The sequence below is a fragment of the Scyliorhinus torazame genome, chromosome 16, assembly GCF_047496885.1.
Source record: "Scyliorhinus torazame isolate Kashiwa2021f chromosome 16, sScyTor2.1, whole genome shotgun sequence".
Lineage (NCBI taxonomy): Eukaryota > Metazoa > Chordata > Chondrichthyes > Carcharhiniformes > Scyliorhinidae > Scyliorhinus > Scyliorhinus torazame.
The window spans coordinates 22330377-22350844 of record NC_092722.1 but is presented as its reverse complement, the minus strand read 5'-3'; the positions used below and the strand labels follow the sequence as shown (position 1 = coordinate 22350844).

The following is a 20468-nucleotide window of genomic DNA, read 5'->3' as shown; positions in this document are numbered from 1 at the left end:
GCACTGATTACATTGTTGGAACCAGAACAGATGATGGAAGCTGAAGACACACCATGTATTTCTCACACAGATATGCCAGACTGGTATGAACAACAGAATGTGGCAGATAACAGACTAACTAAGAGTAGACCAAATGGTAGTGAAGATCAGGATAGGGCCATTTATCACAAAGATCAATCAATTACCACAAGTTGTAACTAGTGTGACATATAATGCCAGAAGGGGCTGTTGAGTGGCAGGAAGCCACCATAGTGGGAAGGGCAGGAAAAAACACAGGGAAGTGCAAAAACTGGCTGTATGTACAAGACAAGGGGCAGAATATCAGACCTATGGATTGGCAGAAGGCAGTAAAAATGTGGAAAGCCAGGAAATAATATGTAAGTTCAGACTACTGGTAATGACAGCTCAAGGAAAAGATCAGGAACTTTTGAAAGCAAGTCTAGCCACAGGAGGGAAAGGTTTGGTAGTAGTCCAGAGAGGGGCAGGAAATCTAGTAGGGGGACATAATTTAACGAGATCAAAGACCAAAGAACAAGCAAGGATCGACGCAAGATGCAGATGCCCCTACAATAGAGAAGCTCTAGTGGCTACTAACAAGTTAGATAGTAAATTAGTAAAGGAGGCAAAACAAAATTAACTTGGTTATATGAGTTTGGATAATACACAACCAGCGTTGCAGCATAGATGGATAAGTGTGGTGAAAGACCTTCCCCATGTACTTATAATGCCACGGCCACACGAGTAGCTGAGGGATTTGAGGAACAACTGGCTGATCAGGAAGTTAGAGTAGACTCTAACAGCGAGAAAAGTATGTTTGAGGATTTTCTCAGCACTTTTTGAACATACTCGTGACAACGTAAATCCGTTGACATCAAACCAACATTTTTGCAAGGGGAACAATTTCAAAGAGAATCCTCCACAAGAAACTGGAGATATAGAGGGGGAACTATGGAGGTTGAATAAGTATTTACCTGTATTTACAGGCTAAACAATGCAGTCATGGTATGGTATTTTTCAGTTATGTTGTCCCAAAAGTTGGTTGTCTTCAGCTAAACGCAGATCCAGCAATGTTTTATTGGTACGATGAAGGAAAACCAGAGAGGTTTTTCTTAATGCACATAGATGATTTCCTGTGGGGGGAGGGGAGGAATCTGCGACATTTGAGAAATTTGCAATAGATAAAACTAGAAAGAAATTTGAAATTGGAAGTCAGGCTTATATTACGATCCCGTACCAGACCCCAATAGTTGCTAAGATATGAGACAGAATCCCCAATATTTTATTTAATATGCAAATCTGTGAGGAAAGGATACTTTGCTCCAAGAGTGATTCCACACACAAATAAGGATATGGTATGAAACTTTATTATTAACACAGGATTTAACTAACTTTAACATCATACAAGAAAATAACTTGCAATTACCCATTAAATAATGCTTAACAATAACAATGAAACACTAAATCCTAACTGCTATCTTTTATCTCCACTCAAGCAAAATCCATCTCAGATAAAAATCCACTTTTTAATACAGTTAGCCAACCCAGGAGTATTTACTGTAAAAAGATGTCTTGGATAAACTGCTTTGAAAGAGAGATCCTTCAGGGACAAGCTTGCAGATTCTTGCCTGTGTCAAACTACTGTTTAACCTGCCAGCCTTTTCAGAGACTGCTGTTCTGTTCACAGGCAAAATCTTTTAACTAAACTGCTTTGAGAGAAACTGCTGGTCTGTTCAGAGACAGATCTTTGACTGAATTGAAACTCAACACCTGACAGCTTCAGTGCCTGACTCCTCCCAATAACCACATCATCTTACTTAAGTGGAACACAATGTCTCTAATTATCTACTCCCCATGGAACCTTCTTAACATAAACAAAACTCCATTAGCCCAACTTCAGGTAAACAATACGCATGGTTGGAATGAACAATCTTACTTTTACGATGCTTTAATTGCACCTTTGTAGCCAAAGTAACAGCCTCCCCGAACAGGCGCCGGAATGTGGCGACTAGGGGCTTTTCACAGTAACTTCATTTGAAGCCTACTTGTGGCAATAATCGATTTTCATTTTCATTCATTTCAAGTGTCTGTCCTTTAAACCAGAACTTTAAAAAAACCTGACTGCAGCATTCATACACACACTAACCTAGGCTTTCAACCCTTACTACACCAAATACATATATCTGAAATTCCTACATTCACCACACTTAAGGAGATTTTAAGTATGTGGGGTTGTACATTAGGGAGACTAAGTTGAAAATAATCTCAACAGTGTTACCTAGAGAATGCTACTAGGATCCCAAATTGGACAATTAAACTGATTATGCACACAAGCAAGGCCGGACGGGTTATAAGATGTATTAGAATTGAGAACTATGCTAAAATATGTTACTGTTGGGGAAGTGTTAAAAGTAAATAAGACAATGGGGTCGATTCTCCGATATGGAGGCCAAGTGTTCGCGCCGCCGTGAACGCCGTTGCGTTTCACGACGGCGCGAACAGATACCGGGCACGACCGGCCAGCACGGCGCTGGAGCGGTTCACGCCACTCCAGCGTATTTGGCGCCGCGCCAACCCGCGCGTGCGCAGTTGGGGCAGCCCAATCCTGCGCATGCGCAGTTCGGCCGGGCCATCCTGCGCATGCGCGGGGAACATCTTACGCACGCCGGCCCCTCACCAACATGGCACCGGTGTTCTGGGGCCGCGCGTGGAAGGATGTAGGCCCAGGGGGGGGGGGGGTGGAAGAGGCCAGACCCCATCAGAGGCCACCCCAGTGAAGGAGCCCCTCCCTCCCCAACAGGCCGCCCCCCCCCCAGCGCTCCCGCAGAGTTCCCACCAGCAGCGACCAGAGGTGGACGGTGCCAGCGGGAACCTGTCATGTCGTAGCGGCCGCTCGGCCCATCCGGGCCGGAGAATCGCCGCTCGCCGGTTCTCCAAGTGGCCCTGTGTGAATCGCGCGCCGCTGGTTTCCGGGGGGTGGGAGAATCGCATGCGGGGGTCGGGGCGGCGTGATTCGCGCGGCACCCCGGCGATTCTCCCACCCGGCATGGGGGGGGGGAGAATAGCGCCCAATAAGTTTAGAAGAATGTACGCTTAGATTCCAGACTGCGGTGGCCCAGAAGGGATGAAATTGGCAGTTTTGATTGATGCCTCATATGCTAACCTTCCAGGTGGTTATTCAAGTACAACAGGATTAATTATATTTTTTAGTGGGAAGAAACGATAAATGTTGTCCATTATCCGAGGAATCAAAGAAAATAAAGAGAGTAGTTGAAAGGACCTTCGCTGTGGACACACTTGCGCTGGTAGAAACAACAGATGAGTGTTACGGAAAATGAAATGAAATGAAAATCGCTTATTGTCACAAGTAGGCTTCAAATGAAGTCACTGTGAAAAGCCCCTAGTCGCCACATTCCAGCGCCTGTTCGGGGTGGCTGTTACGGGAATTGAACCGTGCTGCTGGCCTGCCTTGGTCTGCTTTCAAAGCCAGCGATTTAGCCCTGTGCTAAACAGCCCCTAAAAGAGTTGGAGGATTGATCATGTGAGTATAAAAGAGATGTTGAAAAGGAAGGAGATTTCAGAAAATATAACGGGTTGATGCAAGTCACCAGTTGTCGGATTGTCCCACAAAATGAACTACTTACCCAAATAAATTGTTGGAGATGCTCAAAGAGAGATTGTGTTCTTGTGTTCTAATTGATTACGATAACAGGGAATTTTCATTTTGTAACCTTATTCATTTTTTAAAATTGAAGACGGGGGAATATGGAGTATGTTAAAATTGTACGGTAACATGTATTATAATTTTGTATCTTTTCTTTGGATATCAATTAAATTTAAAGAAAAGAGGGGAATCTGTTAGTATCTAATAGGTTCTGTTGACGGATGTTTCATACCTCGTAGTTGAAAGTAATAAAGTGAAAAGGGTGTTGGGTATTGATTAGTTCATTATACACAAATGTGTACATAGAAAAAGTGCCAGCCAGTATTAGGGAAGTGTTAGAGTGGAGGAGTGAACTCTGTGGCAAGCAATAAACAGTGTCCACCAAAGTATCCTAAACTCATGGCACGATCCCCCTCTGCGAGAAGTAGTTCCTCCTCGTTTCAGTTCTAAATCTACCGCCTCTCAACCTATACCCATGGCCTCTCGTTCTAGATTGCCCAACAAGGGGGAACATTCGGTCTACGTTTACTCAATGCATCCCATTTAGCATTTTACACACCTCGATCAGCTCCCCTCTCGTCCTTCTAAACTCGTCCAGCGCGGATAAGCCCAAACCGTTCAATCTCGGTCAACCCCATCATCCCCGGAATCAAGCCGGCCAACCTAATCTGAGCCGCCTCCATCCTTCCTCAAACCAGGGGACCAAAACTGGACACCAACACTTCAGATGGGGCCTCACTCACGCCCTAGACGATCGCAGCCACACTTGGCTGCTTTTAATGCTCCATTTTCCTTTTCATTTGCTTGCCGTACCTTTCACTTTTTGGTCCCAGTACCTCTCTTTTTTTGGGGGGCGTCGCTCGCGCGGGGTGTCAAGTGCAAGTTGACTTCAGTTGGCGGTGGCTCAGGGAAGGCGAGGCCGCCGTCGTCGTCGTCGTTGTTGTTGTTGTCGGCGCCGCCGCCGCCATTGGCCCCCTGCCCAGAGTCAGGCCTTGTCATTAGAGAGGGCCAATTAAAACTGGCCCAGGTGCCTCGCACGGGAAATAGGGAGGGTGAGGTGTTTTTTTGTGTGAGGGAGGAGGAGAGTGGAGGGGGGGGGAAAGAGGGTGTGCCGGGAACTGGTGACGTCTCCGACCTGCTGACAACACCCAGGCTCCGCTCCCGCCGACGGTTCGCTGCTGGAAAACATGTAAGTTTGTGCCGGGGCCTTTCCACCCCCCGGTGCTCACGGCTTCCTTTCAATCGTTTCCGCCGCCCCCCACCCCCCCACCCCCAAACTCTCCACCTCTGGCCGTCCGGGAGGAGCTCGAACCCGGTCCCAGCCTCTGGGCGAGGCCGTGGGCTTTTTGCTGGAAGGGGCCTGGGCCTGGCAGCCAGAAAGCCAGGGCATTTAAACCCACTCGGAAGCTTCTTCCCCCTCCAGGGCAGGGATCCTTCACCCAAGTTGCAAGGGACACCCTTCTTACCCTATCTCTATTTCTCTACCTCCCCCACACACCTTTTTTTTCCTTTGTAAAGTTTTACTTCACCCTCCGTTCTGGTTAGTTTTACTTCACCCTCCGTTCTGGTTTCATTGCTGCGAATATTCTGCGCCGTTAACATCCTAATTTTTTTTTTGCAAAAACTATATAAGAGTGACTTTTTGCGCTTGTGGCCAGCACGGTTGGTTGGTTGGTAATTTTTTGTTGGGTTGTCGCTCCTGAAAGGTTTTGCCTTTGCAGAAGCTGCTGTGTGTTCGGGAGCTGGGGCTGATTTTGGATGTGTGTGCAGAGAGAGTTGAAACACGTTTGAAAATCCCTGTCCTGACTTGCCACTCGACAGTGATGGTCCTCTGTGTAAAAGCAGAAAGAAGTACAATCTGTATGCCTTTATTTAAAAAAAAAATAGATGTGGAAATCCCATTTTCTTATCTTGCCCTCTCGCCATTGTTTTAAGGTGACTTTATTTTTGTACTTGAGGGACTGGCTGCTGCTGAAATTTGGGGAGGGTGAGGTGAGGCATGTGGCAGGGATACATTCCAAGTTCAAAATGTAATGCAGACTTGCAGAAATAAATCAAGTTGATGAGTGAATGCTTTGATTCCCTAGTTTCCAAATTAGTATTTGGGTTCCTTCATGAGTTGAATGTATATTTCCATGAAGAAGGAGGCCATTTTTCCCATTGAGTCAGCACTGGCCCTTGGAAAGAGCCCCCGACTTAAGCCGACACCTCCGCCTTATCCCCATAACCCCACCTAATCTTTTGGACACTTATGGGCAATTTAGCATGACCAATCCACCTAACCTGCACTTCTTGGGCTGTGGGAGGAAACTGGATCACCCGGAGGAAACCCACGCAGACATGGGGAGAAAGTGCACCTCCACACAGTCAGTAACTCCACACAGTCAGTAACCTGAGGCCGGAACTGAACCTGGGACCCTGGAGCTGTGAGGCAGCAGTGCTAACCATTGTGTCACCGTGCTGCCCCAAAAACCTGCCAGTGGAGCTCTGGACAACTACAAAACACTCCCTTGGGGAATTGAATTCCTGTCTCTGCATTATAGCTGGGGATACTAATCACTATACTAAGGAGGAACAGGTTTTTGTTTAATTCCTCTACCATTTCCTTGTTCCCCATAACTATCTCCCCAGATTCATTTTCTTTTTAAAAACTTTTTTTTAAATTTAAGAGTACCCAATTCTCTTTTTTCCAATTAAGGGGCAATTATGGCCATTCTACCCACCCTGCACATTTTTGGGTTTGTGGGGGTGAGACCCACGCAGACACAGCGGGAATGTGCTAACTCCATATGGACAGTGGGCCTGGATCGAACCCAGGTCCTCGGTGCTGTGCGGCAGCAGTGCTAGCTACTGCACCATCGTGCTGCCCAAATTGAATTCAAGTTTTGACTGCTGCCATAGTGGGATTTGGACCCAAATCCCTAGAGCATTAACCTGAGCCTCTGCATTACTAGCCAAGAGGCATTATCATTACACCACCATCTACCCTGAAATCTCTAGACACCATCAAAGGGCATGTCTGAGATTTGAACCCGTGCCCTATCGCAAATTTGCGGAATCCAAGCCCCAAAGTGAGAATCTTGCCCCCAGACCAATGAGCCAGCCAATGGTTTGGGAAACATTGCTAATGTAACATTGTTCATTGCTTCTAACTCTTGAATCGTCAACAAGCCACTCGTTGGAAAACTTTGGAAGCAACTGGTATCCTCCATTTGAAGTCCATGAGCCTATCATGAAAAGAACCTGTTCTGAATATGAACTTGGCTTTAAATATCGAGTAGATGCCTGCTGGCCAATCACAATTAAACTCCTCTCCACACTGCTCAGTTCTCTGGTACATGAGCCTATTTGGACCACATTTGGCGATGACTAGCTATTGATCTGGTTCTTGGGTAGCTATTCAACTGCGCTTGTTTGAAAGGATGTGTATGGACTTGGGCCAAACTAGAATTAGTCTAGGCGACTGAAAATTTGTTGTGGCTGAGTTTGGAATGAGTCGCACTGTTTGGCTGAGCACGAATGGGGGCAGGTGGGGATGGAAGAGCAGTGTTATCCTAATCTTATGCTGATTATCAATCTTGATGGTAAAGGAATTTGGAACCTCTAAAGCAATTTATTTCTTCTGTCTTGGGGAAACTGCAAAGTGGCTGTAACATTTTTCACAGCAGTGATGTTGAGGCATCCTGATCTGTCACGAGGGCATGACTTGCTGTGAAAGCAAGCTAGTGTTCTAGTTTAGTGCATTGTTGTTAGTACTCCAAGCACTAAGTAATATAACAACAACTTGCATTTATACAGTGCCTTTAACATAGTGAAATATTCCAAGTGCTTTGGCAGGAGCGTTATCAGACAAAATTTGACATTAAGCCACACAATACTTTAGGGCAGGTGGTTTTCTGGGGCGGGGGGCAAAGAAGTTCGTTTTAAGAAGTAGTAATGTTTTTATGGCGTGAATTCCAGAAATAGGCGACCCCTGTCCATTGGGGGAGGGAGGGGGGGGGCGGTGAAGGAATGCGCTAAAGGCCAGAATTGAAGGTGTGCAGGGATCTCACCATATTTGGGGTTGGAAGTGGGTAGAGATGGGTGAGGGAGGGGGGGGGATGGGGATGAGGCTGTGGAAACATCTGAAAACAAGGATGACCATTTTAATATCGAGGCATTGTCTGAGCTAACCTAATCAATGAGGACCGTGGTGATGGATGAACGTGACTTTGGATAGAGACAGTAGAATTTTGCGGTGCAAGGTTAATAGAGGTTTACTGCTTATTTGATCTTTTCTATTTCTAACCATTTTTAAATCTTGATAATTTCACCACCACTATTTCACTTCACTTCAATTCTGCCATCAATTTTAATTGCTGCTGCATCATTAGTTACCGTGGCTTCAGCTTCACAGGCCATACTATTTTGATCAAGTTTTTGGTCACTTTGTTATAGATTTTTTAAATGGAATCCCTACAGTGCAGAAGGAGGCCATTCAGCCCATCGAGTCTGCAGCGACCCTCTGAAAGAACATCCTGCCTAGGTCCACTTCCCTCTTCTATCCTGTAATCACATCTAACCTTTGGACACCAGAGGCAATTTTGTCATGGTCAATCCACCTAACCTGCACATCTTTGGACTGTTAAGCGGGAACCCACGTTTTATGGTTCAGTGTATATTTTGTCGTGCTCCTGTGTAGTGCCTTGGGGCATTTGTGAAAGCTGTCAAATTAATGCAAGTCATTCTTTCACTACCAAGTGTCTTTTTATAAAGCTCTGGCTAACTGGTTGAAACCTGTGTGTGGACCTATATATTTGCTCATACAGACCAGGTTTGGCAGTTTGCAGCTTGAGAGTTGGAGAAAGGTAGGGACTTGGACGCAGCCAGGAAGTGGGAGGTGGGCATGCACCGGTGAAGTTTCCAGACTTTGGGCAGCAACGCAAGTCATTGAGCATCTGATGGTTTGCTATTCATTGGCTGGGCTATCATTGATCACTTTGCAGCTGCATGTAATTTCGGTGCACCACTCGTGCAACTTGTTTTATAATCTTTATTATGAGGGTGACATATAGCTTTGAAAATTAATCAACCCTGAATAGATTGCCTCATAGTTCAGTTGTCGGCTAGCGTTGCATAATGCAGTTGCGAGCGTGGATCCAGCATTACTGGCTCCAGATGAACAAACTTGGAAGTACAGGGCTTGCTCTTAATGGTTGAGGCTACCAATATTGCCTCACTGTAAATGTGATGTAATTCTGCTTGTGGAATGTGCACCAATTAGTGGTTACATTTATTTACTAGTGCCTCAAAAGTGCACCTAGATAATTGTACTATTGATGTCATTGTCCTCTGCAATGTCCTGATCTAAATACAGTCAAAACTATTATGGGTTGCATTGTGTTTATATGCCATATTATGGGTTGTATTGTGTTTTTATGCCACATATTTTTCACTGAGATATGGGTCCAAGAGGTGCTGATTTTTTTTTTTTTTTTTTACGACTATCTTGACACATTACCCAGCCTTGTGTAATCCTTGAATTTGTGCAGGAAGAAGGGGCTCAGATTGCAACTGAAGCCCATCTGGTCCTTATGCCAGCATGTCTTTGCACTCACCTGGGTCATGGGTGTTTAGGATTTATCACCTCTTTGTTGCTCGGCTAATTGTTAGCACTTTGCAACCTTCTGTCATATGTGTTTCTGGCCACGTCTTCAAGCCCTTGAACTCTAGAATTCCTTCCCTAAACCTTACTGCCATTCTAGTTTGCTTTTCTCCTTTAAGGTTCACCTTGCGGGCAGCACGGTGCACAGTGGTTAGCACTTCCGCCTCACAGCGGCGAGGTCCCAGGTTCGATCCCGGCTCTGGGTCACTGTCCATGTGGAGTTTGCACATTCTCCCCGGGTTTGCGTGGGTTTCACCCCCACAACCCAAAGATGTGCAGGGTAGGTGGATTGGCCATGCTAAATTGCCCCGTAATTGGAAAAAATTAATTGGGTACTCTAAATTTCAAAAAAAAATTCTCTTTGCAGCTCTGCTCTAGTAGCCCTAATAACTCCTTATATGGCTTGGTGTCAAATTTTATTAACATTCCTCAAAACTTTACTATGTTAGAGATACTATATAAATACAAGTTGCTTACAGCCAATATAGCCCATGTAATGTAACAACCTGCCACAAAGGGTAATGAATTAATGACCAAATAATTTTTAGTGTTGTATGAGGGATAAATTGTAGGCCAGGGCACCAAGGCGAGCACCCATGCTTTGTTTCAAAATATTGGCTGTATGATTTTTTTTTTTTTTACATCCTGTGAGAAGTGGGAACGTTTCATCTGAAAACAGAACTAGTGACCCATACTGTTCCTCAGTAATGCTCTTAAATGTCAACCTGGATTTGTGCTCCAGTTTCCCTAATTCCTAAATAATAAATGAGTTTTATTATGGGAATGCTTCATCCTTTTTTTATTTTACAAGACCCACTAATATCTAAATCTTGCACATAAGTTCATAAAAACAGAATTAGGACATTTGTTCCATCAAGTCAGCTCGACTTCACTATCCTGCCCATTCTCCATAACTCTTCAACCCATTACCAATTTAATAAAAAAATAAATTTGAAGTGCCCAAATTTTTTTCAACTGAGGCAATTCACCTACCTGCACATCTTTGGGTTGTAGGGGTGCGACCCACGTAGACACGGGGAAAATGTGCAAACTCCACACTGACAGTGACCTGGGGCCGGGATTGAACCCGGATCCTCAGTGCCATGAGGCAGCAGTACTAACCACTGCGCCACCATGCTGCTCAACCCATTACCAATTTAAAAATCTGTCTTAACACCTCAAATTTACTCACTGTCCCTGCATCCACCACACTCTGGGTAGTGAATTCCACAAATTCACAACCCTTTGGGAGAAGTAGTTTCTCCTCAACTCCGTTTTAAATTTGCCACCTCATATCCTAAGACTATGACCTCTCGTTTTAGAATTCCCCACAAGAGTAAGCATCCGCTCCACGTCTACTTTATCCAAACCTTTTTATCATCTTGTATACCTCAATTTGATCTCCCCTCATTCTTCTAGTATAGGACTAAACTGCTCAATCTCTTTTCATTCGACAAACCCCTCTTCTGGAATCAACCTAGTGACCCTCTTATGAACTGCAACCAATGCCTTGCCACCAATGCCACTACATATTTCCTCAAATAAGGGGACCAAAACAATGCACAATACCTCTATGTGGGCTCACCAATGCCTTGTACAGTTGCAGCAACACTTCCTTATCTTTATACTCTACTCCTTTAGCTATAAATGACAACATTCCTTAGCTATAAATGACAACATTCCATTTGCTTTCTTTATTATCTGCAATACCTGCATGCTAGTTTTCTGAGACTCGTGAACGAGCACCCCCAGACGGAGCACCCCGAAGTGTCTCCCATTCAGATAATAAGTTGTGTCCCATTTTTCCAACCAAAATGCATGACCTCACACATTCCATGTTAAACCCCATCTGCCACATTTTGGCCCACTCTCCTAACCTATATATCCATTTGTACGGTTCTTATTGCCTCCTTGCAACTTACTGTCCCACTTATTTTTGTGTCATCTGAAAATTTTGCTATAGAACCCATACATAACAAGGGATGCTTGTGTAATGTTTTCAGTGTGGCAAAATTCTAGGCTGCAGTTGACTGGCCGCCAAGAGTATAGGTAGTTTTTTTTTCTGCAAGCAAGACGGACTTGTTTGAAATTTCTAGACTATTGAAAAGGAAGACCACTGACCTCTGAGGGGCAGACATATTCCCTCTGCGCTTTGGAGTGGAATTCGTCCACCAATTTCATGGAAAGGGAATTTCTTGCCAGCAACTGATTTTTAGTTATATAGTGCATTTAATGTAGCAAGATTTCCTTTAGCACTTCACAGGTGACCTTATCAAACATTGTGCTATGTGAGATATTGGCAACAGATGACCAAAGACTTTGAAGGAGGATCTTGGAGGGAATTACAGCACATGGGCCGAGGCATGGAAGCCTCAATATCAAAATCCTGTGCTTGAGAAGCTGCAATTCGAGGAGTGCTGAATTCCTGAGAACATTGTGGGGGTGTAAGCAGTGAGGCTACAGATGGTTTTGAAAACTAAGATGAGAATTTTACAATTGTGGTGTTAGTGGAAACAGGACTTGGTGCATGTCAGGATACCAAACTGCCTAGGGGCTCTTACTGTTAAAATACCTTCCTGTTAAAATGCCTTCCAGTCTTACACTGTTGATGTAAACTGGGATAACAAACATTCATTGCAAAGATTTTAAAACTTCACCCATGATTCTACAATTCCAAATAGCATGCATGGAATTCAAAAATAAAACTCCCCTCCCTGTCTTGCTCCAAAGACACGGAGGCAACACTTGCTTTGCTTTTGGCACTGGTTTTAAAATTGCTATCGAGCCAGCAAGGCTGCAGATGCTGGAATACAAGTGTTGGGTGTATACGTGAGGTCATTGGGGAGGTGACGTTTGAACCTACTATTTGGCATTTCAACAGCTTAAGTGGCCTTTAACCTGCTCTATTCTCAAAAGGAAAAGACCTTTCTTGATCCTGGGACATCCTAAAGCATTGGGGCATCCTAAAGCACAACAGTCACTGTTGTGATAAAGAGTTTGTGCATAGACAGGAGAAGCTTGCTGCGATCACCATTTGTGTGGTTGATTCAAGTGACCAGAAGTCGCTAGCCATTATTTGCATCAAAGAACAAAGAAATGTACAGCACAGGAACAGGCCCTTCGGCCCTCCAAGCCCGTGCCGACCATGCGGCCCGACTAAACTACAATCTTCTACACTTCCTGGGTCCGTATCCCTCTATTCCCATCCTATTCATGCATTTGTCAAGATGCCCCTTAAATGTCACTATCGTCCCTGTTTCCACCACCTCCTCTGGTAGCGAGTTCCAGGCACCCACTACCCTTTGTGTAAAAAAACTTGCCTCGTACATCTACTCTAAACCTTGCCCCTCTCACCTTAAACCTATGCCCCCTTGTAATTGACCCCTCTACCCTGGGGGAAAAGCCTCTGACTAACCACTGTCTATGCCCCTCATAATTTTGTATACCTCTATCAGGTCTCCCCTCAACCTCCTTTGTTCCAGTGAGAACAAACCGAGTTTATTCAACCGCTCCTCATAGCTAATGCCCTCCATACCAGGCAACATTCTGGTAAATCTCTTCTGCACCCTCTCTAAAGCCTCCACATCCTTCTGGTAGTGTGGCGACCAGAATTGAACACTATACTCCAAGTGTGGCCTAACTAAGGTTCTATACAGCTGCAACATGACTTGCCAATTCTTATACTCAATGCCCCGGCCAATGAAGGCAAGCATGCCGTATGCCTTCTTGACTACCTTCTCCACCTGTGTTGCCCCTTTCAATGACCTGTGGACCTGTACCCCTAGATCTCTTTGACTTTCAATACTCTTGAGGGTTCTACCATTCACTGTATATTCCCTACCTGCATTAGACCTTCCAAAATGCATTACCTCACATTTGTCCGGATTAAACTCCATCTGCCATCTCTCCGCCCAAGTCTCCAAACAATCTAAATCCTGCTGTATCCTCTGACAGTCCTCATCGCTATCCGCAATTCCACCAACCTTTGTGTCGTCTGCAAACTTACTAATCAGACCAGTTACATTTTCCTCCAAATCATTTATATATACTACAAAGAGCAAAGGTCCCAGCACTGATCCCTGTGGAACACCACTGGTCACAGCCCTCCAATTAGAAAAGCATCCGTCCATTGCTACTCTCTGCCTTCTATGACCTAGCCAGTTCTGTATCCACCTTGCCAGCTCACCCCTGATCCCGTGTGACTTCACCTTTTGTACTAGTCTACCATGAGGGACCTTGTCAAAGGCCTTACTGAATTCCATATAGACAACATCCACTGCCCTACCTGCATCAATCATCTTAGTGACCTCCTCGAAAAACTCTCAAGTTAGTGAGACACGACCTCCCCTTCACAAAACCGTGCTGCCTCTCTCTAATACGTCCATTTGCTTCCAAATGGGAGTAGATCCTGTCTCGAAGAATTCTGTCCAGTAATTTCCCTACCACTGAAGTAAGGCTCACCGGCCTGTAGTTCCCGGGATTATCCTTGCTACCCTTCTTAAACAGAGGAACAACATTGGCTATTCTCCAGTCCTCCGGGACATCCCCTGAAGACAGCGAGGATCCAAAGATTTCTGTCAAGGCCTCAGCAATTTCCTCTCCAGCCTCCTTCAGTATTCTGGGGTGGATCCCATCAGGCCCCGGGGACTTGTCTACCTTAATATTTTTTAAGAACCCCAACACCTTGTCTTTTTGGATCTCAATGTGACCCAGGCTATCTACACACCCTTCTCCAGACTCAACATCTACCAATTTCTTCTCTTTGGTGAATACTGGTGCAAAGTATTCATTTAGTACCTTGCCCATTTCCTCTGGCTCCACACATAGATTCCCTTGGCTGTCCTTCAGTGGGCCAACCCTTTCCCTGGCTACCCTCTTGCTTTTTATGTACGTGTAAAAAGCCTTGGGATTTTCCTTAACCCTATTTGCCAATGACTTTTCGTGACCCCTTCTAGCCCTCCTGACACCTTGCTTAAGTTCCTTCCTACTTTCCTTATATTCCACGCAGGCTTCGTCTGTTCCCAACCTTTTAGCCCTGACAAATGCCTCCTTTTTCTTTTTGACGAGGCCTACGATATCTCTCGTCATCCAAGGTTCCCGAAAATTGCCGTATTTATCCTTCTTCCTCACAGGAACATGCCGGTCCTGAATTCCTTTCAACTGCCACTTGAAAGCCTCCCACATGTCAGATGTTGATTTGCCCTCAAACATCCGCCCCCAATCTATGTTCTTCAGTTCCCGCCTAATATTGTTATAATTAGCCTTCCCCCAATTTAGCACATTCATCCTAGGACCACGCTTATCCTTGTCCACCAGTACTTTAAAACTTACTGAATTGTGGTCACTGTTACCGAAATGCTCCCCTACTGAAACATCTACCACCTGGCCGGGCTCATTCCCCAATACCAGGTCCAGTACCGCCCCTTCCCTAGTTGGACTTTCTACATATTGTTTTAAGAAGCCCTCCTGGATGCTCCTTACAAACTCCGCCCCGTCTAAGCCCCTGGCACGAAGTGAGTCCCAGTCAATATTGGGGAAGTTGAAGTCTCCCATCACCACAACCCTGTTGTTTTTACTCTTTTCCAAAATCTGTCTACCTATCTGCTCCTCTATCTCCCGCTGGCTGTTGGGAGGCCTGCCAGCGGGAGATAGAGGAGCAGATAGGTAGACAGTTTAACATTATAAATATATCAGCCCTTACTGTGTCACTGAATCACAAATTCTGGAACACCTTCACTTAGTGGCATTTGGGAGCACCTTCACATACAAACTGCAGCTGTTCAAGAAGGTGGCTTGCTACTATTTGGGGATGGGTGGTAAATGCTAAGTCTTACTAATATCCATAACCTACACAATGATAAAAATGGTCATTTTCTGTGTGTTGGATATCAAAACACCCAATTGAATACATTTTATACAGGCTCTGCACTTGCGAATCTTGTCATGGGGCCATTTTACAATAAACCGATGCAAAGATTTCATGTCTGTTTTGTGTAGTTTGTTTCTGGAATATGCCATGCAGATGGTCATGGGAGCAGAGGAGCTGAGAGAGATTGGCTCTAAAGCATCATCACCAAATACAGATAAGGAGCTTCATTGTCGTCGTCCGTCCCCCCCCCCCCCCCCCCCCCGCCTAGGCTATAATTATTATCAAGTGATTGCAGCTTTCTTCTCTGGCTGCGAGAGTAACTCCTTCATAACCATTCTCCCAGTGACCTCATTGGCAATCACTGCTCAACGAAGCGTTATTTACCATTTTTATTTGGTCGATTCTTAAAGGGGGAGTGATGGAAGCTTTCCTATACAATGCCTACTCTTACAAAAATAGCCCTGTGTTTTTCCACTCAAACCTACAGTCAGCAATCTTTCTCTTCCCTTCCTACCCTCATCGCCTCGAGCTAGTTTATGCAATTTGGAGATCGCAACAGGAAGTGCGCACAGGAGATGTGATTCTTTTTTCCAGTTGTTGTTAAGTGATGCACTAAGTTATGCTATTAATAGCATGATGTACTTGGGTGCTGCTTTAGTTTGAAAAGTGCCTCTGGCCAAGACCCTCGCACTGCAAATTCAATAAGGGAAGTCACTAATTTAAAAATGTTGTCATGACCACCTAAAGGCATTTCCTTAAAGTATACACATGTAGCCCCCTTTTTAAATTTGCGACATCAGTCAAGTTTATTGTTCAACCAGACAAAAGTTAGTTAAATCACAAAGCTACTGCTACTTTAGTTAATTTCATTTTTACTTAAATGCAAGTTTAAGATGCAGGTACAGGGATAGAAATAGTGAGATTGTTGTGAGCCTGCTGCTTGAATTTCCTTTCCAAAGCGAACGGTTTGAAACGAGGTTTAGTTTAGCAGCTACGATGGCTTAAATTGAAGTATCGGAGTTTTCCTTTGTAGATTGCGATCGAAAACGCAGATGCTAGGAGAGAGTATGGGTGCCTGTCCTTACTGAAGACTTTGGGTACCAACACTTGAAGATTGCCTCAGCCACCCAGGGAGATTTTTCTGGATGCCTTTTAATCTAATTCCCCATGGCCGGGAACCGCAGCTCTCATGTGATTTATGTGGCTGTTTCAGCTGAATACTGCGTATTGCCATTGTCTCTCTCTGCCATACAAAAATGGTTGCTTACAGCTTTCTTTGCAGAGTCCAAAAACGCACAATGGCTGCAATCCCACACTGTTGAATCATGCTTCCATATTGGAGAGGGGGTGCATAGTCTCATCCAGCGAAGAGCTACTCATCCTTCCAGGGAAGCCATTGCAGTGAGTTTCTGTTTACCCTTTTCCATGTCTGGATATATATACTTGTAATCCACTTGGAGCCTCCTAGAAGCTTGACCACATTGCAGTTGTAAAAGATCAGGTGCTGTTTGGCAGCCATCTTTAAGGTTTCATAGAATCTACAGTGCAGAAGGAGGCCATTTGGCCCATCGAGTCTGCACCAGCCCTTGGAAAGAGCAGCCCACCCAACGTTTTTGGACACCAAGGGCAATTTAGCATGGCCAATCCACCTGACCTGCACATCTTTGGACTGTGGGAGGGAACCGGAGCTCCAGAGGAAACCCACGCAGACACGGGGAGAACAGGCAGACTCCGCACAGACAGTGACCCAAGCCGGGAATCGAACCTGGGACCCTGGCGCTGTGAAGCAACTGTGATAACCACTGTGCTACCGTGCCGCCCTTACAGTGCAGGAGGAGGCCATTTGGCCCATCCAGTTTGCACCGCCCCTCTGAAAGTGCACTTCCCCACACTATCCAATGTATCTATAGCAGGATTAGGCTATTGAGTTGGATGATCAGCCATGATCGTGATAAATGACAGAGCAGGCTCAAAGGGTCGAAAGGCCTCCTCCTGCTCCTATCTTCCTATGTATCTATAATCCCAATATCCCCTTGTCCAGGGATGTGAGAGTTGGGTTTATAGGGGGCAGTTTATCTTGGCCCATCCAGCTAACCTGCACATCTTTGGACTGTGGGAGGAAACCGCAGCAAACCCACACTCCAGGAGGCAGCAATGCTAACCACTATGCCACTGTGCTGCCTTCCAGCCACACACCACAGGCTACCTACCCAAAAGCTAGCTAGCTGTTGAATGAGTTAAGAGCTGGTTATTGCCTCGTGATAACCACTGGGCGTCTGTGAAATTTCATTGCTGTCGGGATTTGTTTTTTCTTTGAAGTGTCAAACCTAACCTTCAGACTTTAAGAAAAGGTCAGGTTCCTCTCAGCGATGTCATCTGAAGATGATTCATACAAAGCTATGATCCATCAAAACATTGAATTAAAGTTTTGTTTGCAATCTGGTCACTGCAGAACCAGTGTCACTGGAACTCTGCAGTCCAGTGCACTCTGAAGAGTTCCCAAATTTCTTCTCCAATTAAGGGGCAATTTAGTCTGTTCAATCCACCTAGCCTGCACATCTTTGGGTTGTGGGGGGTGAGACCCAAACAGACACGGGTGAAACAAAGTTCAACAAACTGGTTATTGGTGCCAGGGCCTGCTGATCCTACAGTTTTATAATGATTTAAAAGACCATAATGCACCTCCCTCGTAACCTTTCCTGAAGGAAGATATTAATGGGGATTAAATGAGTTAATCAGTATGCAACAGGTGGCTTACATTCTGCCCTGCACCCCTTCACCAGAGAATGCTTCCTTCAGCAAATTTTACCACATTTGTGTCAATGTATATAATGTATGGTAGAGCCTTGGCTCTTCGTGTTTTCCTTTCAGAGAGAGCCTTTTGGGCCACTATTAACACCTTCCTTAGTTTTTAACATTATCATTGGCACTCCCTTTGTCTTGTGCCCATGACATCTTTTGTCAAATCTCTCCTGAGCCCTTGCCTATTTTGCTCCACCTCATCCACAATATAAAACTCAGCACATTACTACCTCCTCTTCAGCTCCAAAGAAGAATCATACGGATTCAAAACACTAACTCTTTCTCTCGCCACAGATGCTGCTGGATGATTTTTCCAGCATTTGTTTAGGTGTATATACAGTGGAGTTTGAATGAATGACTGTTTCAGATCAATGAATAGGGTCTGCTGTAACTGTGGATAGCACTCGTACCTGGGTCAGAATTTCCTTCAAACACTGCTCCAGAGACTTAATTTTGTTGAATTCTTTCATGGGACGTGAGGGATGATGTCCAGGCCAGCATTTAGTTTCCCATCCCTAATTGCCCGTTTCTGAACTGTTGCCATCCATCTGGTGTAGGTATACCTACAGCACTGTTGGGAGAATTCCAGATTTTTGACCCAGCAACAGTAAAGGGATGGAAGTATAAATCCAAGTCAGTTGTGTGACTTTGAGGGAACTTGGAGGTGGTGGCGTTCCCATATGTCTGTGCTCTTGTCCTTCTAGCTGGTAGAGGTCGTGGGTTTGGAAGGTGCTGTCAAAGAAGCCTTGATGAGTTGCTGCAGTGCATCTTGTAGATTGTACACACTTGCTGGTGGTGGTGAGGTGATAGATCGGTTACTGATTAAGCAGGCTGCCTCGTCCTGGGTGGTGTTGAGCTTCTTCATGAGTATTTTTGGAGCTCTGGAGTGTATTCCATCATGCGCCGGACTTTGTCTTGTAGATAGTGGACAGGCTTTGAGGAGTCGAGTGAGTTACTCGCCACAGAATTCCCAGCCTCTGACCTGCTCTTGTAGCCATAGTATTTATATGGGTAGTCCAGTTCAGTTCTTCATCAATGGTAACCCCCCAGGATGTTGATAGTGGGGGATTCAGCAGTGGTAATGCCATTGAATGTCGAGGGTTGCTGGTTAGATTCTCTTGTTGGAGATGGTCATTGCCTGGCACTTGTGTGGTGTGAAGTTATTTGCCACTGATCAGCCCAATGGTTATCTAGGTTATACGGCACATGGGCACAGACTGCTTTCATTATCTGAGGAGTCTTGAATGGTACTGAACATTATGCTATCATCTGTGAACATCCCCAGTTCTGACATTGATGGAGGGAAGTTCAGTGATGAATCAGCTGAAGGTAGTTGGATGTAGGCTGACATTCCCAGTTCTAATACTGAGGAGTGCTACAATGTTTATCTTTAGATAAAACCTTAAACTGATGCCTCATATGGAAGGCACTGTTTTGAAGAGTATTATTCCCCCAGTGTCTTTGCCTGCATTCCTGAAACACTATCCAAACTGATAATCTTGCAATTTGTCACTTTTTAGTGTTTGTGAGTTTGCTCTGTACAGTTTCTCTCCTCCCAAGTTGAGCCCATCAGGGAGAAATCATCATTGATGGATAAATCTTCGTCACTTCATCCTTCTCTCGCACCATTCCTTCCAAAGATACTGTTTGCACAAAGTGCCAGGAATGCTTTTTGCGCAGTCTGGCAGAGTTGTGCACCTTTCAGTCCAATATGCTTACTCTGACAGTCCTCTGCCCCAATAAGGGCCTGGGAATAGAGCTATAAAGGGCAGTCTTTATGCTGAATCTGGAGGCTAGAATGGGTTCTTGATAGTTGTTTTTTCCTGTGATCTTGGTCGTGGTAAAACGGGCGGGGTAGGCTGTGCTTCAAGAATAGACCGGGAAATCTTAAAATAAGCCGGGAATCTAATTGGAATGCAAGGAATTGTTGCTTCTACAGTGCTCCTGTTTCATTCTACAGATCAGAACTCCCTCTCGTGGCAGAAGGTCAAATTGCATCTCCACACTTTACCAAGTCCTGGAGTTTGGGGTGGAATTTTCAATCCTGTGTGTGCCTGGTTATCTTTTTTTAAAAAATATTTTTATTCTCCATTTTCACTTTCTTCAGTATTTACATCCCACCAACAAACGGTAACGAATACAATGTCAATCCCCCGACCAACAACAACGATCCCATCCTCCCACCACCCCCCAAACAATGGCTCACCTGACAATATAAGCATCAAATAAAACAAAACCTCCCAAGGAGGAAAAAAGGGATCAGGAATTGCCCCTGGTCACCGTTGACATATGTAGTCCACCTTGCAGCTTTTTCAGCCTCCGTTGCTCCTGGGACCGGGCATTAAAACCCCAAAATTTCCATTCCCAAGCGGGAGCCCTCCAGTGTGCAGCTGCCTCCCGTCTGCTGTCACCGGAAGTCCGTGCCTGGTTATCTTTAATAGTGGTTCAGGTTTTGGGGTTTCTTTCACACTTTGTACTTTAAACTGGATATG

The 20468-nt window shown here is 45.1% G+C and overlaps 1 protein-coding gene across 1 annotated transcript in view; it reads left to right on the top strand.

Moving 5' to 3' along the window:
* Positions 1–4734: 4734 nt before the first annotated feature.
* The window catches only part of vamp3 (vesicle-associated membrane protein 3 (cellubrevin)), a 37745-nt gene continuing 22011 nt past the window's right edge, over positions 4735–20468 (top strand). Inside the window, exon 1 of the mRNA XM_072478065.1 lies at positions 4735–4850. Coding sequence (XP_072334166.1) covers positions 4849–4850 — 2 coding nt within the window. The 5' untranslated portion in view covers positions 4735–4848. The remainder of the gene's footprint in view (positions 4851–20468) is intronic.